This window comes from Lutjanus erythropterus, chromosome 4, assembly GCF_056507025.1.
Source record: "Lutjanus erythropterus isolate fLutEry1 chromosome 4, fLutEry1.hap2, whole genome shotgun sequence".
NCBI lineage: Eukaryota > Metazoa > Chordata > Actinopteri > Lutjaniformes > Lutjanidae > Lutjanus > Lutjanus erythropterus.
Window position 1 is genome coordinate 22717105 of NC_139320.1, and position 22251 is coordinate 22739355.

Consider the following 22251-nt stretch of genomic DNA (forward strand, 5'->3'; position numbering starts at 1 on the left):
GGCTTGTTGTGTAATTGACTAACTGCGGGATGAGGTAACTGACAGCGTATCGACTGCAGTCCCAGAGAAAGCCTCGAGTGTGACTTGTTTTTACTCTTTTCTTCACCTGTGCAGCCGAAGCATGCGGTCAAAATGTTGTCGGTGCTGAATCAGATGCCCCAGAGACACGGTCCGGATGCCTTCTTCAACTTCCCCGGTCGCAGCGCAGCAGTAAGTTTTCACGTTTCCCATTCTGCAGTGGATTTTAAATTGTTTTATTTGTGCGTTTTTATGGAGCCCTGCAGGTTATTAGAGTCAAGCAACCAATAATTCATGCACATAAATGAACAAAACAAACAATGCCATATACTGTACAGCAGGGGGGTACATTTGTTTAAAGGACAGAATGTTTTGAAGCAGACCCAGTATTCATCTAGGCCTAATTAGCCTATTATTCTTTAATATTTTTAATTTATTTCAAAATTAATGTTATTTTTATTCTCCAATATCAGGGGGAACAGACTCCTAACAACAGGGGAAATCTATAGTGACAACTAGATACTTAGTTCACTGAGGAATGATGGTTAAAATCTGTAATTCAGGAAACATAATTACATAATTGCAGTCCTGAGTGGCAGGAAATATTAATCAACTTTAACAGTTTTTTAAGCTATTATGCAGTTACACTGTTATTGTGGTAGTTAAAGGTTGTAACAGCAAATGCAGTTTAACGCTGCAGGTCAAAGAATTCTGAGGGGCAGCAAAACAAACAGTGGTTTTATAAAGAAGTCAGGTAATAATTAGCATTTTTCCATCCTTCTGTGAGCGACCGTGATCTGATTTTATGCTGCACATGACATGAGAAGAGCAGAGGTGAAAGGAGTTGACTTTACCTCACTGCTGAGATGGTAGTAGAAGGTGTGCAGCCTCTCACCAGCAGCTCTTTATCTGTGGCTGCTCCTTTTTGTTCCTTTACTCCCTGTCATGTTTCAAACTGATCCACTGTGAAAAAAACAACTAAAACGATGTTGTACGGTGGCGTCAATGTTAAGTTTATTGACAAATATGTTGCAGTTCCTGTGACTGCTTCATTATAAAAAAGTGGGGTTGTATTTCGCCAAATTGAACGATTTTAATGTGAAGCTACAGTAGTTAGAAATGTTTTTTTTGCATTAGCGATAACTTACCACCACTTTTTTCAGGGTTTTCGCCACATCCATCCAGTAATACCCAATGAACAACCAGTAATAACTTGTAATACTGTAAAATAAATAAATATTGCAATACGTATATCGGTGGCTATTCACATAATTGCACGTTGTGTCCAACAACAATAAAACTGAAGTAAATCTGTATATAAAAATACCTCTGATAAAGTATCTGCTGGGCTTTACAACACTATATGTCATGTAACTGTGATGTGTTTGTTGTAGCAAGTGTTATTTTGTGTTATAATTTTCCTTTTTTTGAACCCAGTCCAATCCTGCATGCCTCATAAATCTTTAATGTGATGGTTTCCTAAATATAAAAAACAGTTGTGAACTTGCTTTTACATGTAGATAGAAACTGCTCTGCTAAAACTCTATATAGGTGTATGCTGAGAGTCGTAAGAGTATATTTATTGAATTAATAGATTAGCTGATGGTAAAACAAATAGTTGGTAATCATTTCAGTCAAGTTTCAAGTAAAAATGTCAAACATTTGATGGTTCCAGTTTCTTAAATGTGAGGAGTTGCTGCTTTTCTTTATCATTTATGAGAGTAAATGAACAGTCTTTGGGTTTTGGTTGGACCAAAGAAACAATGTGACAATTAATCATGAAAATACTCAGCAAATTAATCAATAATGAATAATAATCATTTGTTGCAGCTACCAGATTAAAAGGAATATATTTGAGAAAATGAAGAAAGATATGTGCAGTTCTGAGCTGCTGATAGTTTATCTCGGGAGCTGATGTGCTGAGAGAAACCAGCAGCACAGTGGGGGAAACAGGTGGAGGGAAGATGGGAAGCCTGTGACAGGACATTAAATTCACTACAGAGCCGCGTTTCCTGCTCATTATCTTTGCATTTTTTTTGTATCGTGCCAAAGCATGTTGATTAAAATATGTAAATGAGTTATCAGAGAAAGCTCACAAATCGTAATTTTTCACTGATGTTTAAAGAGTTGTTTTAAACTTAGATCTTTAATCCTGAGATGTTAATAGCAAATTTACCAAAATGCAAATAGGACTAGAGTCATGGCTGGATTTATTTCAGCTTCTAATAGTAGTGGTAGTTGTAAAACTACTACATACTACTGAAACTAAACTTCAGTCTGGAAAGCCTGTGTAGTTTGTGTAATGTAGTACCAGTAGTGGTAAGATTGCATGAAGCTGAAAATGAATTTCAGTCTGTTTAGCTTGTGCAGTTTGTGCAGTGCAGTAGTAGTTGTAGTAAGATTACACAAGGCTGAAGCTGAACTTCAGTCTGGAAAGCTTGTGCAGTTTGTATAATGTAGTAATAATGTAGAAGTTTAGATGGCTGCAAATTTAAACTTAGAGAAACTTTATCTCTAGGTTACTGGTTTAAAGTTAACATGAAATAATTATGCTAATATAGGTTTTGCTAGCTATCATATGAGATTTTATCAGCACCTCAAGATCAGGGGGAGTTGTACAGTTGCCATTTGGCCTATTGTGAGCACTTTGTCTTTGTTGACATATATACAAATATTAACATGTTTTACTCAATTTCAATGCAAAATTACTTTTAACTCAATTAAAATTATTTAAATGAAGTTAGCACTGCAATGCTAGCTAGTCCTCTGCAGAAACAGAAATAAACCTTTGCTTTAATTGCAGACGTTGCCTGACATCAAACAGAATTTGAACCATAGATGGGCTTCAAAAAGTCTTACTCCTAATCATACTACAGCAGTAACGTGATCACTTTGAGCTGTGCTTTTATCTGAGATACACTGGGTTGATATCACTTATTTATGAGTGGCACAATTGCCCCTAAACACTGTTGCAACTGCATCCACTAAGGGGACAAATGTAACACACTGACTTCTTGCACTAAATTGTATGTTATAGCCCTAAGAGTGAGAAAAACTAATTGTATTATCAATCAATACACATATATATGCTTCTTATCTCAAAAGATGACTAGTATATTTTGCTAATACAGTATAATGCAACAGTTGCCCCCGGTTTCCCCTCCAGTCAGGATAGAGGCATAGCAATGTGTGTCCTTCCCAACTCCACCTGCTCGTCAAAATATGGTCACTTCAGGTCCAAAAAACCTCAAAACGGTAGTCCATAAACCAATGGATAGATATCATGTTTACACTTCTTTCAAGGTCAGATTTATCCCTACATAGTGTTATTTTTACCGTACTGTAAATAGCGCTAGTAGAGGCAGTGCAGTAGATTTTTAAACAGTTATTGATGCTGCATGTTTGTGTTCTCTTTTTCCCAGGCCATTGCTTTACCTCCTATTGCCAAGTGGCCTTATCAGAATGGGTTTACATTCAACACCTGGTTCAGAATGGATCCCTTGAATAACATCAACGTTGACAAGGACAAACCATATCTCTACTGGTGAGTGCACGGTTGTATACGTTTGGGCTCCACGTTTCCACTGTCCTCAGTGCTCTCCTCACTGTCTCACAGGTACTTTAAGTCTACATTATGACACCAGAGAGAAGAGAATTACACATTCCTGTTTTTCATCAATCTAATTGCTTTATCTTTGTATTAGAAATCATTCCCTCTCTGCAGAGACCTATAAAGCTACCAGCAGCTTTATTGACAAAGCAATATGCTGTCTGATACTCTGTGACCTACAGTGATTTTCCCATCTAAGCAGATTATGATTGGAACTTGTTTTTTTCAAGGTTAAACTAGTTGTACTATTTTTCACCCACTAGAAACACTTATGTAATGTGGCTTGTGAAAAGGGCTGTTTTTTGTCAGCTAGCGTTCATGAATCATAATGGAGAAAGAGGGGAATTAGGTGAGATTATTGAGATTAAAACCCACAGAAGCATGAACCACAGCGACTGGTACAGGCTGCTACGGAGGTGGACTGCTGCAGTGGGAGGAGGCACTGTGGAGGTATTAATTTAGATTTGAATATCTGCCACATAAGGCTCACATACCAGCGCTTGCAGGGGCTTGTGGGTAATTACTAGAGATGTATTGATCCACTTTTCTCAGTTCCAATTTGGATATCTAAATTTAGATATCTACTGATACTATGCCAGTACCAGAGCTCCTTTTTTCTTGATGTATATGGTTATTTAGTCGTAGTAGTAGTAGTAGTAGTAGTAGTAGTAGTAGTAGTAGTAAGATTACATGAAGCTGAAACTTAATGTTAGTCTGGAAAGCTTGTGTAGCTTGTGTAATGTAACTTGTGTAACGGCGTCCTCCAGCCAAGGACCCCATACAAGATAGAAAATATGTGAGTAATTTGAAGTAGCCTACTTTTTTTACCCATCAACTTAGAAACGTGAATGAACCGCACATGAGAATTGTATTAGAAAGACATTAGACACATAATAAAACTAAAAAATTTGCACCAGAACACTCGTTCTACATACGCACACACATTAGGATAATATGTTTCATTTTTTGTGCCCACATGGAATAAAATTCAGATTTTTTTTAAATGATATACAATATCAAATAGAATATACCTAGAAAATATAAATACAAAATAGGCCTAATAAAAGACTTGAACATGATAGACCCTTAACATATATGAGTAAAAGGAGTTTTTGTAAATATGTAATGATGCTAAAAGTCTAATCATAAAATAAATGCAGGCTATAATGAATCATTCGTAATTGAAATACATTTTATATCATGATAATTTAAATTAATGAATCTAAAAGCTTTTCTCGAATCCTTTGGCGAATGTCACGGACCCCTGTTTGAGAAACACTGGGTCTGCATTTGCATAATTCTATTCTATAAATGTTCTATTTTTCATATTCCAAAATGCAAATGTTAGGATTTGTCATGCGTGTGTGATGTGTTTGTTCAGAACATGGTGGTTTTGTGCTGGTTTATTGTTACAGCATCAGTGAGATGTCTCCCTTCACTGCAGCTGGTTCGTGCCAAAGGAATTTGAAACATGTTTCCTTTATGTTACATGCACATGCAGAGAAGAAGTGAATGAATGCTTTATGTCAGCCGTTCCCAAACCTAAGAATCCTTTAACCACAACTGTGATCAACACACGAGACACACCGTACCAATGAGGAGACACATTCTGTGTTAATGTGATAGGTCACCAAATAAAGTTAAACAAGTTCAAATAAATGAAGAATAGCACATAATCTAAAACGATAAATATTTTATGGACATTTCAAACTTATATCAGTGAAACTTAAAACACTTTGGGAATCACTGCTTTACGTCAGTATCTGGCCACGATATCATCAGTTGATTGGATTGGTTCCATCTCTGGTAATTAGTGCTAAAATCAGTAACCCACAAGTGTTATGATGTTCAGTTTTCGTTCGATCTGTTTATGGGAGCAGCCTTGGGAGGAAAATCACAGAATACAGTGGGACATATAACAGAGAGATGGAGCAGAATGAGATGAAAAGGTGGAGTTGGCTGATGGAGAAGACTCTTAGTCAGAGATAACGGTTAGTTCACTGTATCATGTGTTGGCTGCCATTGTTTTACCTGGATCACACAATTCGAATGAAAGAATCAACTCACCTTGGAAGGACTTTTTCTCTTTTTTTTTTCTTTTTTTTTCTGATGTACGACATCAAAAAAAAAAAAAAATACTGGCTAAGCTAAGTAGTTGTTATTCATGTGGCAGCGATTCCTTACTGACAGAGTCACAAAAAGGCGGAGATATGCCAAGCTAATCCTGTTTATGCATTGCTCCGAGGGCCTCATAGCTCAGTGGCCGGGCATGTCAACAACAACAAAAAAAAAAGAATCGTATCTTCAGACACCGACCGTGGTTTGCTGCTTTCCACCTGATGTGTAATCACAAGCAGGTTTGTCCACTGGAGCGTCTTGGCGGGCGCAGTGGTAGCTGGGTGTGGGGCTTCTATATCTCTGTCTCTGCCTGCACCCCACAATATAAAAGCCTGGCTTCTCTTTATCTGCCTTGACAAAGAGCTCTGTTTGTCTTAGATGATCCCAGTGGGCGGTGGTGGTGTGGGGCTTTGAAGGTGCAACACTGCAAGAGACCTGAAGACTGAGGGAGTGCAGGGAGTACATGACAGCAGTGAAAAAGATGTTCAGTCCGAGCAGGGGGAAGAATAGAGATGTAGTGTGATGTTGCAGGGTTGTTTGTGTGCCTGCAGACCAGGGTGTGAGCTGTGCAGGGTCTGCTCATATTGTATACAGGTGGCATTTCCTCAATGCTGCTGACATTATATATATCTTATCTGTGGAGGCAAGAAGATCAGAGTGGAGGGATTAGACCCTGGGAGCATCACTGAAGTGTGCTCATCAACTATCCCTTTGTAGTTCCTACCATGCATGCAAAATTTGCAGTAGCTGTAGCCTCACTCTCTGTTCTGACTGGTTAAACGTAATATCATAATTCTCATAAGAATTTTTAGAATTACCCGTCAATTACTTGTGCAAATTGCTTTGTGTCTGCATAGCGCAAAGCATTCAAAAAGTATATTGACCCCAATCTTATTATGTAGAATGAAGACACTATTTCACTTTAAGCAGTTATTGGTTTGTACGCTACAAACCACAGTATTGTTAAGGAGGAAATATCCAGCATCAACATTAGTATTATTTTTCAATATTATTTGCAGTACAGTGTTCATTGTCATGTGCAATATTAGGCTTCTATTACATTTAATACCATGTTTTCATATCATGACAATATTACTTTTCATCATTGTGTGCAATTATATGTTTTTATTATGTTTCATATACAGTTTTTAAAACTGTGTGCAATATCAGGGGCTATATAATGTTCTTTATTGTGTGCAGTATTCAGTATTCATGGGATATATGTGCAGTAATTAGTAATTCTTTTTTCCCCATAATGTTTAATGTCATGTTCTAGCACACTGTGCAATGTTATGACTATCTTTGATTATTATCATGTAAATCATGTGCTATCCTACACTCATATTCTGGTACAATATAACCTTTTTACTACCTCTCAGTACAACTGCCAATATTACCTTCAATGTAATTGCCATTACTACTTTTTCTACTTAGCTACTTTTGTACTTAACTTATCTACTTCTGTTGATATTTTACTGGGGACTGTTTCTTTGCATTTACTCCTTAACACTTTGTATTTTATGATTATTTTTCATTTATTTGTGGCTCTATTGTTGTTTTTATGTTATTGTATTTTTGGAGAAATCTGCCACAACAATTTCCTGCGGGATTAATAAAGTCCAGCCTTATCTTATCGAACAAATACTTAAAGATCCCTTCCACTCAAAGACGTGCTCTGTATGTATGTATGTCCCCTAAAATGTCTAACCTTGACTATACTGACTTATGTCTGTGCAAAGTTTGTCACTAGAGAGGTGTTTTCACTTTCCTCTACTGCAGAGGGAAATATCTGTGCAAGAGATGCACCGATCCACTTTGTTTCAGCTTGTATTGATGCAGCAAAATTTTAAGCTTTCAGACCAGAGAGTGCTGGTCAGATTGTATCCGTCTACAGTTGCTCATTTGCAGCCTTCCTCATCGAAACAAAAAGAAGCAGTCTATAGCATACACATGTTTACATCTGTTACGTTTCACCATTCAGTTGGTTCAGCTGTAAGAACCATACAAAATTGTTACAATTGATGATAATGTCAAGAATTGGGTTTTAAATATCTGAATGACTTGTCTGCATCGATTCATAATCTTTTAAAAGAGAATTGCATGTATCTGACAGCTGATTATTTCCCCCACCCCCAGTATTTAAAGTAGTCAGGGCGATGGTATGGATATTGGTGCTTTCACAAAATCTTAACACAATAAGATTTTTGATAAATAATCATCAGTAAACTGGATATAATGACCAAGTGATTAAAGAAAAATAATAGAACAGCTAGAACACTCTAGTAAGTTCAGAAAATTACATCACTTTACTATAATACAGCTTTTAAAACCAGGAAAACACTCATGCCGTATCATAGTATAACAACTTCCAGAATCTAAGATAATATCTATCATATCAAAGTATCAATAATATTAATATGTTGCCCAGTCCTAGATAAGCACTGCTCTGTTATGGAAATGGTCAGCAGCAAAATGTATTTTAGCCACTTCAAAAAAAAAAAAAGGGGGCCCATCTAAAAAAATCAATCAGTTTAGGTGAACACCATATTAAGAATATTTTTTACCTTGCCTTTCAGACATGAAACTGAATTGTATTGCTCTTTATATCGCTCTCTCCAAAGCCACCAGACTCCTTTAAAAAAAAAACTCAAATTTTACCTCACAGAACAAGGGAATTTCCCGTCCACCGCGCCGTCGATCGGTTAGTTTATTTGTGTTATTGTGTGACTTCTGTTTTTTAAAGTGTTACTTCAGATTCACTGAGGCAGTTGACCGGCATATATTTGCATTCATACATTTTGCAGCTGACCTTGTCCACTGCAGCATATTGCTTAGCGTCTGTGCTGGTTCCCCTCTGTACGTCTCCAAACTAGGGTTGTGCTGACCACCATCCACTGAAGGTAATACTGACTACCTCTTACAAACCCCCTTCAAATAATCTAAGGAAGAACTATCCAGATAGACTCCTTAATTCACAAAAACAGACCTCCCACCTCAGTTGGCTTGAATGATATTTTCTCATGCTTGTTGATGAATGAATTCACCCTGTCAAGTTTGCTGCTCATGATGTACCCTGTGCATGTTTCTGTTTACAGCTTTCGCACCAGCAAGGGCATCGGCTACTCTGCGCATTTTGTTGGTAACTGCCTGATCGTGACTTCGCTCAAGTCTAAAGGAAAAGGTTTCCAGCACTGTGTCAAGTATGATTTTCAGCCCAGGAAGGTAAGAACAACATGTGTTTCAGCTGTTATACAACATGTGATTATGTTATTTTGACCTGTATAATTTCGATATGCCTGCATCATATTTGTTATTACCAAAAGAAATGTTTTGAAGCCATTTTAATTGAAATAGTGGATACTGAAGACATGGATAGTATCTCCTTCAAATACCAACCATCAAACACCAGTACTGCAGATAATTGTTGCCTGAGCTGAGAGGAATTGGCTGTTAATTTCACTGGAAACAAACAGAAATCACACAGCTCTTCTAAAACGCCCTGCAGTTTTGACTACACTTCCCCGTGACTCCCTCCCCACCACCTGTTCCTTTATTGGCATTACAAAGTTGTACGTCTACACATAGACCCGAACTGTTTAAGACCCCCGGAGGAGTCTTACAGGTGTAATTGGATGTAAATGTAGACGAGAAGATGAAACTTAATTTAGCGTGGAATGTCAGTGTAGTGTGGCTGTCCCTGCAGAGGAGGAAAACAGGCTCAAAGCATGTGTCAAACAATTAGAGCCTTCACGTAACACCTGGGAACAACTTATTCATCCCTTTTCTGCTGCCACCGCGCAGGTATCGTTTTGTAGAAGCTCTTGGAAGATAAAACATGTTGAATTAAGTTTTTAATTGATTCTGGGTTCAGACATCTGCAGATAAGTGCCGTTCTAAATTATCTGCAGGCTGCTTGCACTCTTCCCCTCAGCCATGAATCCTCTTTTAAGTGTCCTTACCTTTGTGTGGAGACGGCTGTAATTCTATTAGACGGCTCACAGTGCCCTTCACGGGTCAAACTAATAAACAGTGGGCACACAGTCACAGCCAGCTTGTTGCCTACTGCAGTCAATGGATGTGCCAGTCTCGCCATTTATGTAGAGTTGTATTCATTTCAGGAGCTACAGTAGAAATCTGTAATATATTTACTGTAATAAATCATGAAATGACCATGATATGTCATCAGAGATTAATGAAAGCAAGTCCTCCTTTGAAATTTCCATTCCGGTCCAGAACATCTGTTTTTGTCTTGACCTGTGTGATTCAGCACACTGCCCGTTTCACATTTACTCACTGATCATGAATTATGTTAAATGTTTTCCAAATGAGTAAGTGTCTGTTTATGAGTCATAAGAAATCATTTATAATCTTTTAGACGGAATAGATGTTTATAATCTTTAAATTCAACAATATGTTAAAGCTATAATATGTAAGATTTTTGCATTAAATGTATAAAAAAACACTAGACATACGTTATATATTGTTAAGCTGTGTACTGACATTATCTCAAATGTTTCCACCAAAGTTCATAATTTCTTCAAGGTAACTTTGTGTTTCCTTCTAGTGGTTGCTGATTGTTATTATTTCTGGGATAATGAGGGATACTTCAGAGGAAGGAAGCAGCAAATGTGACAAAACATAATGTGAATAAAACTTAAATGTTACTTTATCCATGAGCAAGACTTCTGTCTGAATCATGCCAGATTGATTTTCATCAGCAAGTGATGATAAGTGAAGATAACAACTCCCATGATCCCATGCCACTTTTGTGATTGTTTTAATGTGAGAGGGACGCGTAAAGCACAACTTAGGTATTGTACATTTAACAGAGGCTGAAAAGTAGTAAGACATGCAGTCATAGAACTCAAGTGGGCTTTAGTTTTCATGATAACATACTTATTGACACACAATTGACAGATACAAACAGCTGATCAGCTTACAGTAGAGGACTCAGTGCTGCTTGTCATTGTCCAATTATAATGTTGCGCTTGTCTTGTGCTCCTGTCGGTTCAGTGTCCCTGCAGCCTGCAGGCAACCTGCCTGAGCTTTGAGTCTGTGGAGGAGGGGGAGACACAACCCTCCAATATACACCTTTAATACAGTTAGTAAAGAAAGTATTAATTATATTGCACTGACTAAAAACTAACACACAAGAATTACTCAAGAAAATACAAATAAAGAATTTAGAGAGCGGAGAAACTGTATAATTATGTTTTTATATATCAAAATTTACTGAGACCTTGAGACCAGTTCACATATTAACTTTACACCAGGAAATTTTCTGTCAGAGCCTGAATCGCCTTTTCTCTCACTAGTCTGTCATGTAATTTGACTGTCTTGAACTTCAGTGTATGTTGAGAGTTGATTAAATGTTATTTTGTTATCACCAGTTGTTCATCAGATGCAGACCTTTGAGGAGTAATAAGTTCGAGAACTCCTGTAATATAGTTAGTATTAAAGTCAGAAACCTGAAGTTTGGACTTGTGGCTAAACTGATCCCCTTTAATTTTCAACTTTTCAATTCAAAGAGGCAAAAATGATCAGAGTGAAATTTTAGAGACACGTTCAATGTTAAATCAAAGGAACTGACATCCGTGCTACAACTGCTGCATCAGCACCAGAGAATGTGAGAAAAGCCCCTCACTTAAAAACAGAAAACTTGAATTAAAATGCAGCTGCAAAGTGTTCTGGTGTGAATGAATAATATATATGTACAGGATCTGCGTTAGGAAGTATGATCAAAGCAACTTCACTTTAAAACTTAGTCTGTCTCTGCTGCTTTGTAAACAGTATTTGAAGGGACAGTTCCCCCCAAAATCAATAATACACATTTTCCCTTTGGCCTGTTGTGCTATTTATACATCTATAGTCAGCTGTAGAGATGTCTGGCCGTTAAATAGAAATAGTTCTGACATGAAACTGCTCACAACAAGGTCTGTGAATTATCTTGAGTAACCGGGTCAGGATTTTTGCAAGGAGATACTTGCTGTTAATTTTTTTAAATAGAATTTTTTGGGCGCTTTGAACACCACAAGCTCACAAGAGTGCAGTCTGGTCCCATTACATTCAAGAACAAGCAGGTATCTCTACAGCTGATGTCTCCAAAACTCTGCAACTTACACCAAAACAGTCTGTACTGTAAAAATGAAAAAGTTGTGAAAACTCAAGGCAATTTTTGAAAGTTTTGAAAAAATTTTACCAACTAAAAATGTTATAGAGATAATAAACTTTTCTTCCTCTTGACGTAAATTTGAATCTTTGAGTTTTAGAAACCTCCCCAAAAAACTGTATGTAAAAAACTGTTCAGTAACTCATTGAAGTGAACGTGAATAATGGTTCATAACAGCTGCAACTAACAATCACTAGCCATTTTTTTTAATCAAATAATTAATGAGTTGTTTGTTCCTTAAAAGATAAGATAAAATCCAAAGATGACGTCCTCAAATATCTTGCTTTGTCCACAACCCAAAGATACTCACTTTACTGTTAAAGTTAGGAGTAAAGAAACCAGAAAATATTTCTCTGAAATCAGAGAATCTGGACATTTTTTTCTCAAAAGAATGACTCAATGATTATCAAAATAGTTCAACACTGTTGAAAAACAGTTTTTTCATGGGTTTCTAAAATTCAGAGATTCAAGTTTATCAAAGTTAATTATCTCTTTTTTAAAAAGAAAGCTTGAAGGGCAGCAAAACTTTTACTTTTATTTAAAAAATTGCCTTGAAATTATGAATCTCAACTTTTTTCCAATCTAGATGAGATAAATAACTCTAAAGGTAAGAGGAAAAATATTATTTTTGATTTTAAGGTGAACTGGTCCTTTGAGAAATATGACAACAGAAGTCGATTCATGCTTTCCTCTCTTAACATACAGTTGTGTAGAGATAAATTCTTCTTTTTTTTTTGTTTCTTTAATGTGATTTTTGAATTGACTTAACTTGATACGACACCTTTTAATGTCACCTCTTTAGCTGCAGACTTGATTTGCCTTGACTGACTTTAAGTTAGTGTTTCATCCTTGAATTACAGCCAGCATCTGACGTGGCTTTGTTCCGAGTGAAAAATGAGTTGTCTTGCCTCCTCTTAGCCTTTTCTCTGATCTATTATTCACAGCGTTCCTCTGCAGATTTCAGAACATTAGGTGCCAAAACCCATGGCAGTGGATTTCTAGTAACTTCCACTAATATCCTGGCTTTAAAAGGAACAAACCGGAGAGCTCAATAAACCAAACTTTTGGTTTTTAGTTAAGTGTAGTCAAATGTGATAAAGTGTAAAGACGTTCTTACAGAATGACTCCAATCTTTTCACTCTGCCTCTCTTCTCCTCCTCAGTGGTACATGATCAGTATAGTTCACATCTACAGCCGCTGGAGGAACAGTGAAATCAGATGCTACGTGAATGGACAGCTTGTTTCTTACGGAGACATGGCATGGCACGTCAACACGAATGATGTAAGCACTCTTCTCTTTTTCTGCTCCTCCTCCTCACTGCTGTCATATCTTTTCCCCTCTGGTTTTGATGTTTATTGGCACAGGACTGAGTGCTGCTGCCACATCGACGTCTCGCATGGCTGGAAATTGCAAGAGGGATAAAAAATACATACATCTTCAATAGTGCTCATTGAGCAAAATGAGTTTTACCGTATCAACATGGATTTTTTTTCCAGAAATATGACTGGCGTTTCAGTCTTAATTTGAATATCCATTTGTCACAGAGCTGTGCAGCAGAAGAGGGCGGATGATGGAATATCAAACGTGGATTTATGTAGGGAGAATTTATGCATGTATAGGGTGAAAAATGGCTAAATCTCAGAAGCTACCTCATATATGATTGTAAATACCATCAGACTGAAGTGTTCTTCTTTAAAATGTGAGACAACATTGTGAGCGATGGTGTAAGAGTATGATAAGTGCATGTTTGAATGACTCTAAACCAAAATGAAACTTCACGCACAGCTCTTAAGGACAAATTTAAAAAGCAATTTGCACTCACACAGATGAGACACATTTCCAGAGGTGCGCTTCGTACTGTAGCCGCGTGTGTTTTCAAGGGAAGATTGCACAAACGACAGGTTGAGATGTAAGTGTGGTTCATGAAATATTCCACCACATTAACTAAAGCTGCCTTAATGTGTGATGGATGGTTTCTGTGGAGGACTTTTCCCTCACCTGAAGAGAAAGTAGAAATCAGAAGGCAGTGTTATTCTGACAGTGGGTCTTTTCTCCCGTGACGGCTGCAGAGGCAGCCGCATCACAAAGACACAGAAATCACAGCACAGACGAGTCGAGAGAACAGTTCAGAGTAGATTAGCCTGTTTCTACTAAGTGAAGGACAAGTAAAAATGGATTGAATGAGGTGGAATAAAAATAATCACACTACCACACCAAAATACAAGCTGAAGCAATACGCCACACCTTTTAAACTCTCCTTTTAAATTCTTATGAGCAGAGACAAAGGGAATCTGCAGATTTTTTCACACTCAGAAGATGTCATTCAAATAAAAAAAAATAATTTTCAAGTTTGTAACTAAGTTTGCAATTACAATAAAATATTTCAAATCAAATATTTGCGTTTAAAAAGATAATAAGAACTAATAGAACAAAGTCATGAGATTTAAAATATACATTGTTGCTCATTTATCGAACCTGTTTTAACAGGCGTTACACTATATTTGGTGACATTCTCATTAAAACCAGAACAAATCTTATTCCTAGTCAGTGTTTGGGAATTATAATTGATAGAATACCTCATCATTGGAAGACAAGTGTTAAAATGAAAAGACATTCCAATTTACAAATTGTTACTTCTGTGTAGATGGATTATTAATTTGCACTGCATTGCTGCACATAAAACTGTTCTGTTTATGAAATAAGAAATATATAGCAAAATCTAGGGTCTTAGACTTTTATGCTGATGGAGGTTTTGGTGGGCTGCAGAAGATTTTTAATTCCAGAATCTGGCTGTGGCATACTAAAATTTAGCAAAAGCTGTGATTGACAGTACTCTTTTTTGTTCGTTTTTTGAGCACAAATAAGCAGACAATTAATTAAAACAACCTTAAAATACCACGAGGATCATGCAGGGCTGGAAGAAATATTTAGTAGATTTTAGTAGAACCTTTATATTTGACATATTAGTGTGAACATTTGTTGAAAAAGCCAGCCCAGCATTAAATGTAGGTCTCATGGCTACTAAAATGTCAGGCTCAATGTGGAGATATAGAGAGACAGAAAGAATTAACTTGCATGTCCCACCCAACACCACTTCAACACATGTACAAACAAATATTTACGAGCAGCATCTCTGTTCATTTAAAATCTGGGGTCGTCCCTGACCCTGTCCACAGCAGGACATTGCTCAGCTTCCATGCCGTTACTCTTTTCTGCTTCTCCAAACTGGGAGCACTGACCATCATCTACTGTATCGACTGACTATGGATAACCACTTCAAATAATCCAAACCATCCCTGTAACCATTTTTAAAAAGGTATCACATCAGACATAAATCAGATTGTACGAGCTTCATCAAGATTTTGAATTCTCTGTAAACAAATCTGATATGTAGATTTTTCCCCCCACAATACCACTTGTATTACTTTCATACCGACTGTTTCCTCAGTTGCTGCTGTTCTAAGTAATCCTTCAGTTTTATCCCGAAGCAATCACAGCACATATTCTCTCTATCCCAGAGGTTATACTGAGGTTTCCTATCTTTGTTAATCAGAGCTGTTGTTTTCTTCTTTCCATTAGGGAATTGTCAAGGTTGACACAAAAACAACACTGAAGGTGATGTTGTTCTAGATAGTTACATTGAAAATACAGTTTATATCTGAAATTATAAAAAAATATAACCCATTTGCGCAATCAGATTTTGTACTGCCACCTTTTTTTTTCTCTCTGTCTAATTCTGCTGGGTGTGAATTTAGATTTTTTTTTTTTTTTCACTTTAGTCCCAAACTATAAATTGATGTAGCCTTTTATTTCTGTGTCCTTCTTGCAGAGTTATGATAAGTGCTTCCTCGGGTCCTCTGAGACAGCGGACGCAAACAGAGTATTCTGCGGGCAGCTAGCAGCCGTCTACGTGTTCAGCGAAGCCCTCAATCCCGCACAGATATTTGCAATTCATCAGCTCGGACCAGGCTATAAGGTATGTACTTGAGGGTGACTAAATTAGATTACATGTAAGCCGCCTGCATCGGCTATCAATCTGTGAAATCAATGCCCACTGCTGCCCTGCCACAGTTCCCATTGCCATGTGTCTCCATCCTGGGAGCAATGCTTTTCCTCCCAGATAAACGGCTGCATAAATTACCTACTTCTTGGAAATAATGGCACAATACAGCGAGGGAAGCAGCAGGCGCTCTGAGGGGATAGAGTCCTGAGCCGACTTATATCTGCAGCAGCAGGTGTAGCACTCCCAAGCTCCTCCACAAAGACCAAAAGACTGCGAGTATAGAAAGATGCTGACCTACCCAGGAGGGGACTCAGCTGTCAGTGTTCATCACGTGGGGACAAAATATTTGGTTTGCACATTTTATTTATTTGATTCACAGTTTTATTATTTATTTATCTGATTTACTGTCGAACCCACAGTAACACTTTATTTGAAAGGGTGTGCATAAGACTGTCATTACGCTGTCATAATCATGTCATAACACCTGTCACTTTGTGAATGTTAACTACCTATTTATGTAATTTTCACATTATTTTGTTATGACAACTTGATAATGTCAAACTTAAAGAAACTGTTTCACTTAATGCAGAAGACCGTCATAACACTGTCATAACCATGTTATGGCACCAGTTATGAACATTAAAGAGTCTATGAATGTTTATGACTGTTTCATGTAATTGAAATGCAAAGCTGATGTTGTTTGAGATATCTTTGCCTTGACAAGTTGACATTAATCAAGCCAATATTGTACTTGTTATGACAAATTGACATTAATCAAGCGATATACTACACTGTCATAATCATGCCATAACATCTGTCACAAATTTCATGAATGTTAGTTACTGATTTATGTCATTTTCAATAGAAAGTTTACATTGCTTTGCTATGATAACTTGAAATTAATCAAGCCAATAATGTCTTTGTTATGACAACTTGACCTTAATCAAGCAATAATGTCTATGTTTGTTCAACATTTAATGACGCCTTTATGACCAAGTCCAAATGGTACTACTTTACATTGGCATTACCATTTACCTTTACAAAAGAATTTCACAGTGCAGTAAAATGTAATGACCACTTTTTGACAACGTACCACTTAAGGTCAAGAAACATATTCATGACACACACCAATGTCATGACGCCTGATGACAGCCGGTGTCAAAACCAAACACATATGACAGTTTAATGTAGTGCTATAACATAAAGCTAAACAGTTTCTTGTTTAGTTCAGTTTGATCATCTCAAGTTGTCATAACAGCGACATTTCTGTCTTGGTTCATGTAAAGTTGTCATAACAAAAGACATCTCAAACAGTGTCAGCTTTGCTTTAAAATGATATAATTGATCTGACATTTAATGTTAACAGTCATAATCATTCATAAAGACTCCCTCATGTTCATGACAGGTGTCATGGCATATCTAATAACAGTCTTATTCACACCATTTCTAATGAAGTGTCTCCCTGTTCCCACATATGCTGCTTATCTTGAATGAGATCCGGGGTGTGTCCTCAGTTTATTCTCGGCTCTGTCTCTGTCTCACTGTCTGTCTTTGGCTCCTGCTGCTCACACAGTGCTGCTGCATCTTCACAGTTTAAAGCCCTGCACTCTGTCACAAATAGAGGAATGACACGCACCACCAAATCAGCTTTGAACACAGGATGTGTCTCAGACTGTTTACAATATCTCTGTCCATTTTACACCAGCTCTGTTTGCTCTCCTGCTGCTTTGAAGATGAAATTATGCTTTTTTTTATTGCTGGAAGGAGTAGTCCTCCTTGGCAGCGTCATTGTAAAACCTGCTCTGTTGAAGATTGTGAGATGGATGTTTGTGATTTCAATCGGGTCTTTGAATGCTTGGAGATTCCCCGGAGAACTCGTTGTTTGTTCTTTTCACTAATGGCTGGTGACTTTCCGTTTACCTCCTTAATTGTGGTTCTAGACCTTCTATTAGAGAGGCAACACACAGCGGAGCAATCCTCCAGATTTCTCAAAATAATGAAGAGCATGTCCCGGGGAGACAATTACCCAAAATTGATGAAGCTGTGAGCAGCGTTGGTAATGGTGAGTGTGATAGAGCCAGCCAGGTGAGTTGAGGAGGAAGGTCATAGAGTTGTCAGGCCCACTGATTGGTTGTTGTAATGGGAAGTGCTGTCCAGGGGACGAGGGGCCCGTCTGATTTAATTGAAAACTGCCAGGAAGAGTGTGGGTGCAGCAGATCACAGCGTACATCTGCTCCAGTACTGTATGTACATTGAACTCTCATTATATCTGTTTCTGCTCAGCTCAGCTCCGCAGCCGGAGAAAAAAAAAAAAAAAAAAACTTCTGAGATGATGTATGATTTATTTTCTGATCCATGGTCCTCTCATCCATGTTTGATGTCTGACAGGCTTTCCCTTGCTCGCACAGTGTATTGAATGTAACTGTAACTTCTGCAGTTAGTTGAAATGCAGAGATTATTGCTGCCTAAGGTTACTATTTCTGCCGCACATTATGATTTATGGCCCTAAATCTGACAGACGTGTTAGTCGAATCTGCTCCCTGGGCTCTTTTCATATTTGCCGTGTGTGAAATTGCGCTCTGAACCGAGATGGGCTCTTGGTTGTTTCATTTAAAGTACCAAACAACTTTTACTGCATATTGCTGTTTCTGTGTCTGACTTGAAAACTCTCCCAGCTTTTTTTTTTTTTTTTTTTTGGAGATAACATCAAGGGGTGGTGTTGGGTCTGCAGACTCTGAGGCTGAGAGAAGCTGGCTGTCACATCAGACTGTCATTCATCACTGCTGTTTTAGCAGATCTCATAAGCTTTGGTGTGAGTCGAGGAAATTGTGGGTTGAAGGATTCATACAAGGGAGTTGCCTCACAACTGTGTGAAATGTAACTCAGGATTAGGGTTGTCACGGCGACAGAATTTCCCCTGCGGTTACTCAGGTATCGCCCCCATTCTTTTGTTTGTTCTTGCTAATTACTTCATTCATGATAATTGAAGTAATTTGGTGCAGTAATGTTAAATTTAAGGTCACATTCAGACAAAATCAGCTGTTGTGGTGTTTAACAGCAGGGTTGTGTAGTGGAGTGGGTATTTGTGCTGAGAACATAAAAAACAATAAAAAAGTAATGTTTTCTTTCTGTGATTCACTGACTTTCTCCCGCCGCTCTCTCTCCCCTTTCAATCTGTGCCTAAGTGACCCACGGCTTTGTGCTTTCTCTCTCTCAAACACATCAACACAAACCAAAGAAAGCTTCTTCGTATTGCTGTTTTGCAGCATAAACTACGACTTGACCCAGACGGTGAAGCTGGGTACACAAAATGAACCAAGCGAGGACACAGCTGCAGAGCGTCATCATGAAGTCCGCCCGGATAGCACCCATTTTCAGAGATATTTCTAGTATTTCAGGCTGGCAGTGGAAACAGTCTGATTGCTGGCTCATGATTGGCCACAGCAGCGTGTTTCCCACAAATTTGACTCTGTTTCAACTTTCTCTGCCACGCACCTCTGCTGGTTCTTTTAGGCATCTCCTGAGGCCCCTCCCACTGCAGCCCAAAAGGACTGTCCCCATTCAAAATGAATAAAAAGAACCTCACTTTCACCACAGCACCTGATTCAGTCTGATTGTGGCCTTAGGTTATTTGTGAACCTCACCTCACCACACAGTGGGCGTCTTTATGGTCTGAGCAAGCTAGGTGCTAATCATAGTTTGACCTTTTTTTCCATACATAACTATATTGATACCTGCAGAGCATGTCTGTCAAGTAAATTTACATTCAGAAGCAACACACACACACACACACTGGCGAAGAAGATCACAGAGTAAAACTTGCTGGCTTCTGTACAACAACAAAGCTAATGCAGCTCGTGCTGCAGTATAAACTTCAACAAAAATCAACATGAAAGAACAGCTACCAGCATCTGATTTACTACTCTTACTGTTTAGGCTGTTGGCTTTAAAGGAGGCTTAATGTACACACAGTTTCTCTTCACTGTCCCTCAATGCTATAACATTAGCCTATGAAATAAACAGCAAAACAACATGAAACATGGCGATACTTCCAGCTTTCATGTTTGAAATCAGATCACAGGCAGACGGTATTGATCCATTCTCAAGCTTGAACTGATACTGGCCCTCGTATTTTCTGTTTAATCTTTTGAAGCATTGATTCACTCATTTAACACGAACTAAAAAAACATCAACACAGAAGTTTTTGTGGTTGCCGTGCCCCGAGGTTGCCTTGTCAATTGCTATTATAACTAAAGCCCACTCAGGATAAATATTGATGACACTTTATTTGAAGGAGAGTGTAGAAAACACACACAATACACTGTCATAACCATGCCATGACACCTTTCATGAACATGAAGGAATCTTTATGAATATTTATGACTGTCATTAAGTGTCATTTGGTCATAAAGATAGCATGTTATAAGGCCAATTTGATAACAGAGTACAGTAACAAGGTGATTTAGCTTACGCACTTAATTGAAGAACAGACAGTGGTTAGCTAGTAGTTGCTAAAGTAGGCTAACTGCTGTCTGTGATTATCTGTAGCTGGTGCTAGCAAGTTAGCTCGGTTAGCCATGGAGCTAGTCGTCTGATTAGCTGGCTCAACCCCAGGGTTATGTTGTCTCGGTTTATGTCAAGTTGTCATAACACAGACATCTCAAACAATGTCAACCTGTGCATTGAAAATGACATAATAGACCAAATGATACTTAATTGCAAAAGTGACGACCATACATAAAGACCTCCTCACATTCATGACAGGTGTCGTTACATGGTTGGGTAATGACGCAGTGTAATGAATGTCTTATGCACACCTCTTAACATAAAAAGGGAATAAAGTGTTACCGGAATATAAAACCAGCAAACACAGAGTTTTTAAAAGCCCTCTCAGTGTGTTTGTTCCGGATAACTGTCTTTCTCTCCAGCCCTGCGAAATAGCCTGGTCTGGAGTCTTAAAAGTAACATCCGTCACAGCGATATCCTTTGACAGCTGCACTGAACACAAAGTATTAGTCACTGAGTTCGCTAGTCACAACAATTAAGCCATGACTCTATATCTTTTCATATGATGCACTTCGAGTTATTTCTGTCTCTGCCCTCTATCATCACCACCATATGTGTTCTACATGAGGCAGATTAGCCCATTGAATTTGTGCCAGTACTGGTCTGCAGTATGCACCACCACAGAGTGCTGCAGAAGAGACTGAGGAGCTGCGCGGTCCTCCTGGTCCTCGCCTGTCAGGGAAGACAAATGTTATCTCTGTGTGGAGGCCGTGCAGTCATACAATATCTGATGTAGAACATCACATGACAAGCTCACCAATGTCAAAAACGTCTGAGATACTACAGAGGCCAACATACCTGAAAATGTAGGTCTGTTTGCAGTGAACCCGTCTGCCTTTAAATGCCCCTGAGCTGTCACTGAGGCAACAACTCTCACAACTAGTTTATAAGACCACCAAGGCTCCACAAGAGAAGATTCTAAATGTTCTTGTTGTTGATGTTTTCATTTGCATTAAAATACTAGTTTTGGTAGATCATTTGATACACATGAAGGCCTTTTTTTTCTCAAGTTAAGTGCAAAGTCCTGGATATTTCCCTGAATCTGCAACTAATGCTAATCACTGTTCCTTGGCCAGTGGCCTAACTCCTCAGCATATTTAATGGAAATTAAACTTTAAACATTCAGTCAGTGCTGAGAAAACTTTTCATCTTTTTTAAATGAACTATTCCCATTATTTGTAGGGGGTTATATGAGGTACTTAGCAATAATACGCTATCTTTACAATATTTTCACTGTTTTACTTTACAATCAGACAGGCTCTCCTGAGGGGAAGTCACCATTGAATAAGCCAAATATCGCTTTCTCCAAACCAACCAAACTCCATAGGCGAAATCAGTAATTTTACCCCAGAGAACACAGAGGGTTGATGGACTATCAATGCCTCAACCGGTCGGTTTGTTTGTGTTAATGTGTGACTTTGGTGAATCCGAACTATCCTGTGAAACACTGAAGTCACACATTACAAACACAAACAAACTGACAGATTGAGGCAGTGGTAGACCAACAACTCCTAAGTTCTGCAAGGTAAAATTACTGATTTTGCCTATGGAGTTTGGTTGGTTTGGAGAGAGCGATCTTATATAACAGCGGTTTCCAATCAGAAAAGGCTCCATAGATGAAATCAATAATTTTGCCTTGCAGAACATGGGAGTTGCTGGTCTACCACTGCCGCATACAACCCCACTCCAAAAAATCTGAACTATCCCTTTAATATAAAATTCATTGTAAGCAGTTGCATTGTTGACTATATAGTTACAGTGTGTGT

General features: G+C 38.1%; 1 protein-coding gene across 1 annotated transcript in view; it reads left to right on the top strand.

The window, feature by feature from the left end:
* Positions 1-22251, top strand: part of nbeab (neurobeachin b) — a 364245-nt gene that overhangs the window by 96145 nt on the left and 245849 nt on the right. The window contains exons 4-8 of the mRNA XM_084717359.1: positions 115-210; positions 3441-3562; positions 8842-8968; positions 13078-13197; positions 15746-15892. Of these exons, the coding sequence (XP_084573485.1) occupies positions 115-210; positions 3441-3562; positions 8842-8968; positions 13078-13197; positions 15746-15892 (612 nt within the window). The remainder of the gene's footprint in view (positions 1-114; positions 211-3440; positions 3563-8841; positions 8969-13077; positions 13198-15745; positions 15893-22251) is intronic.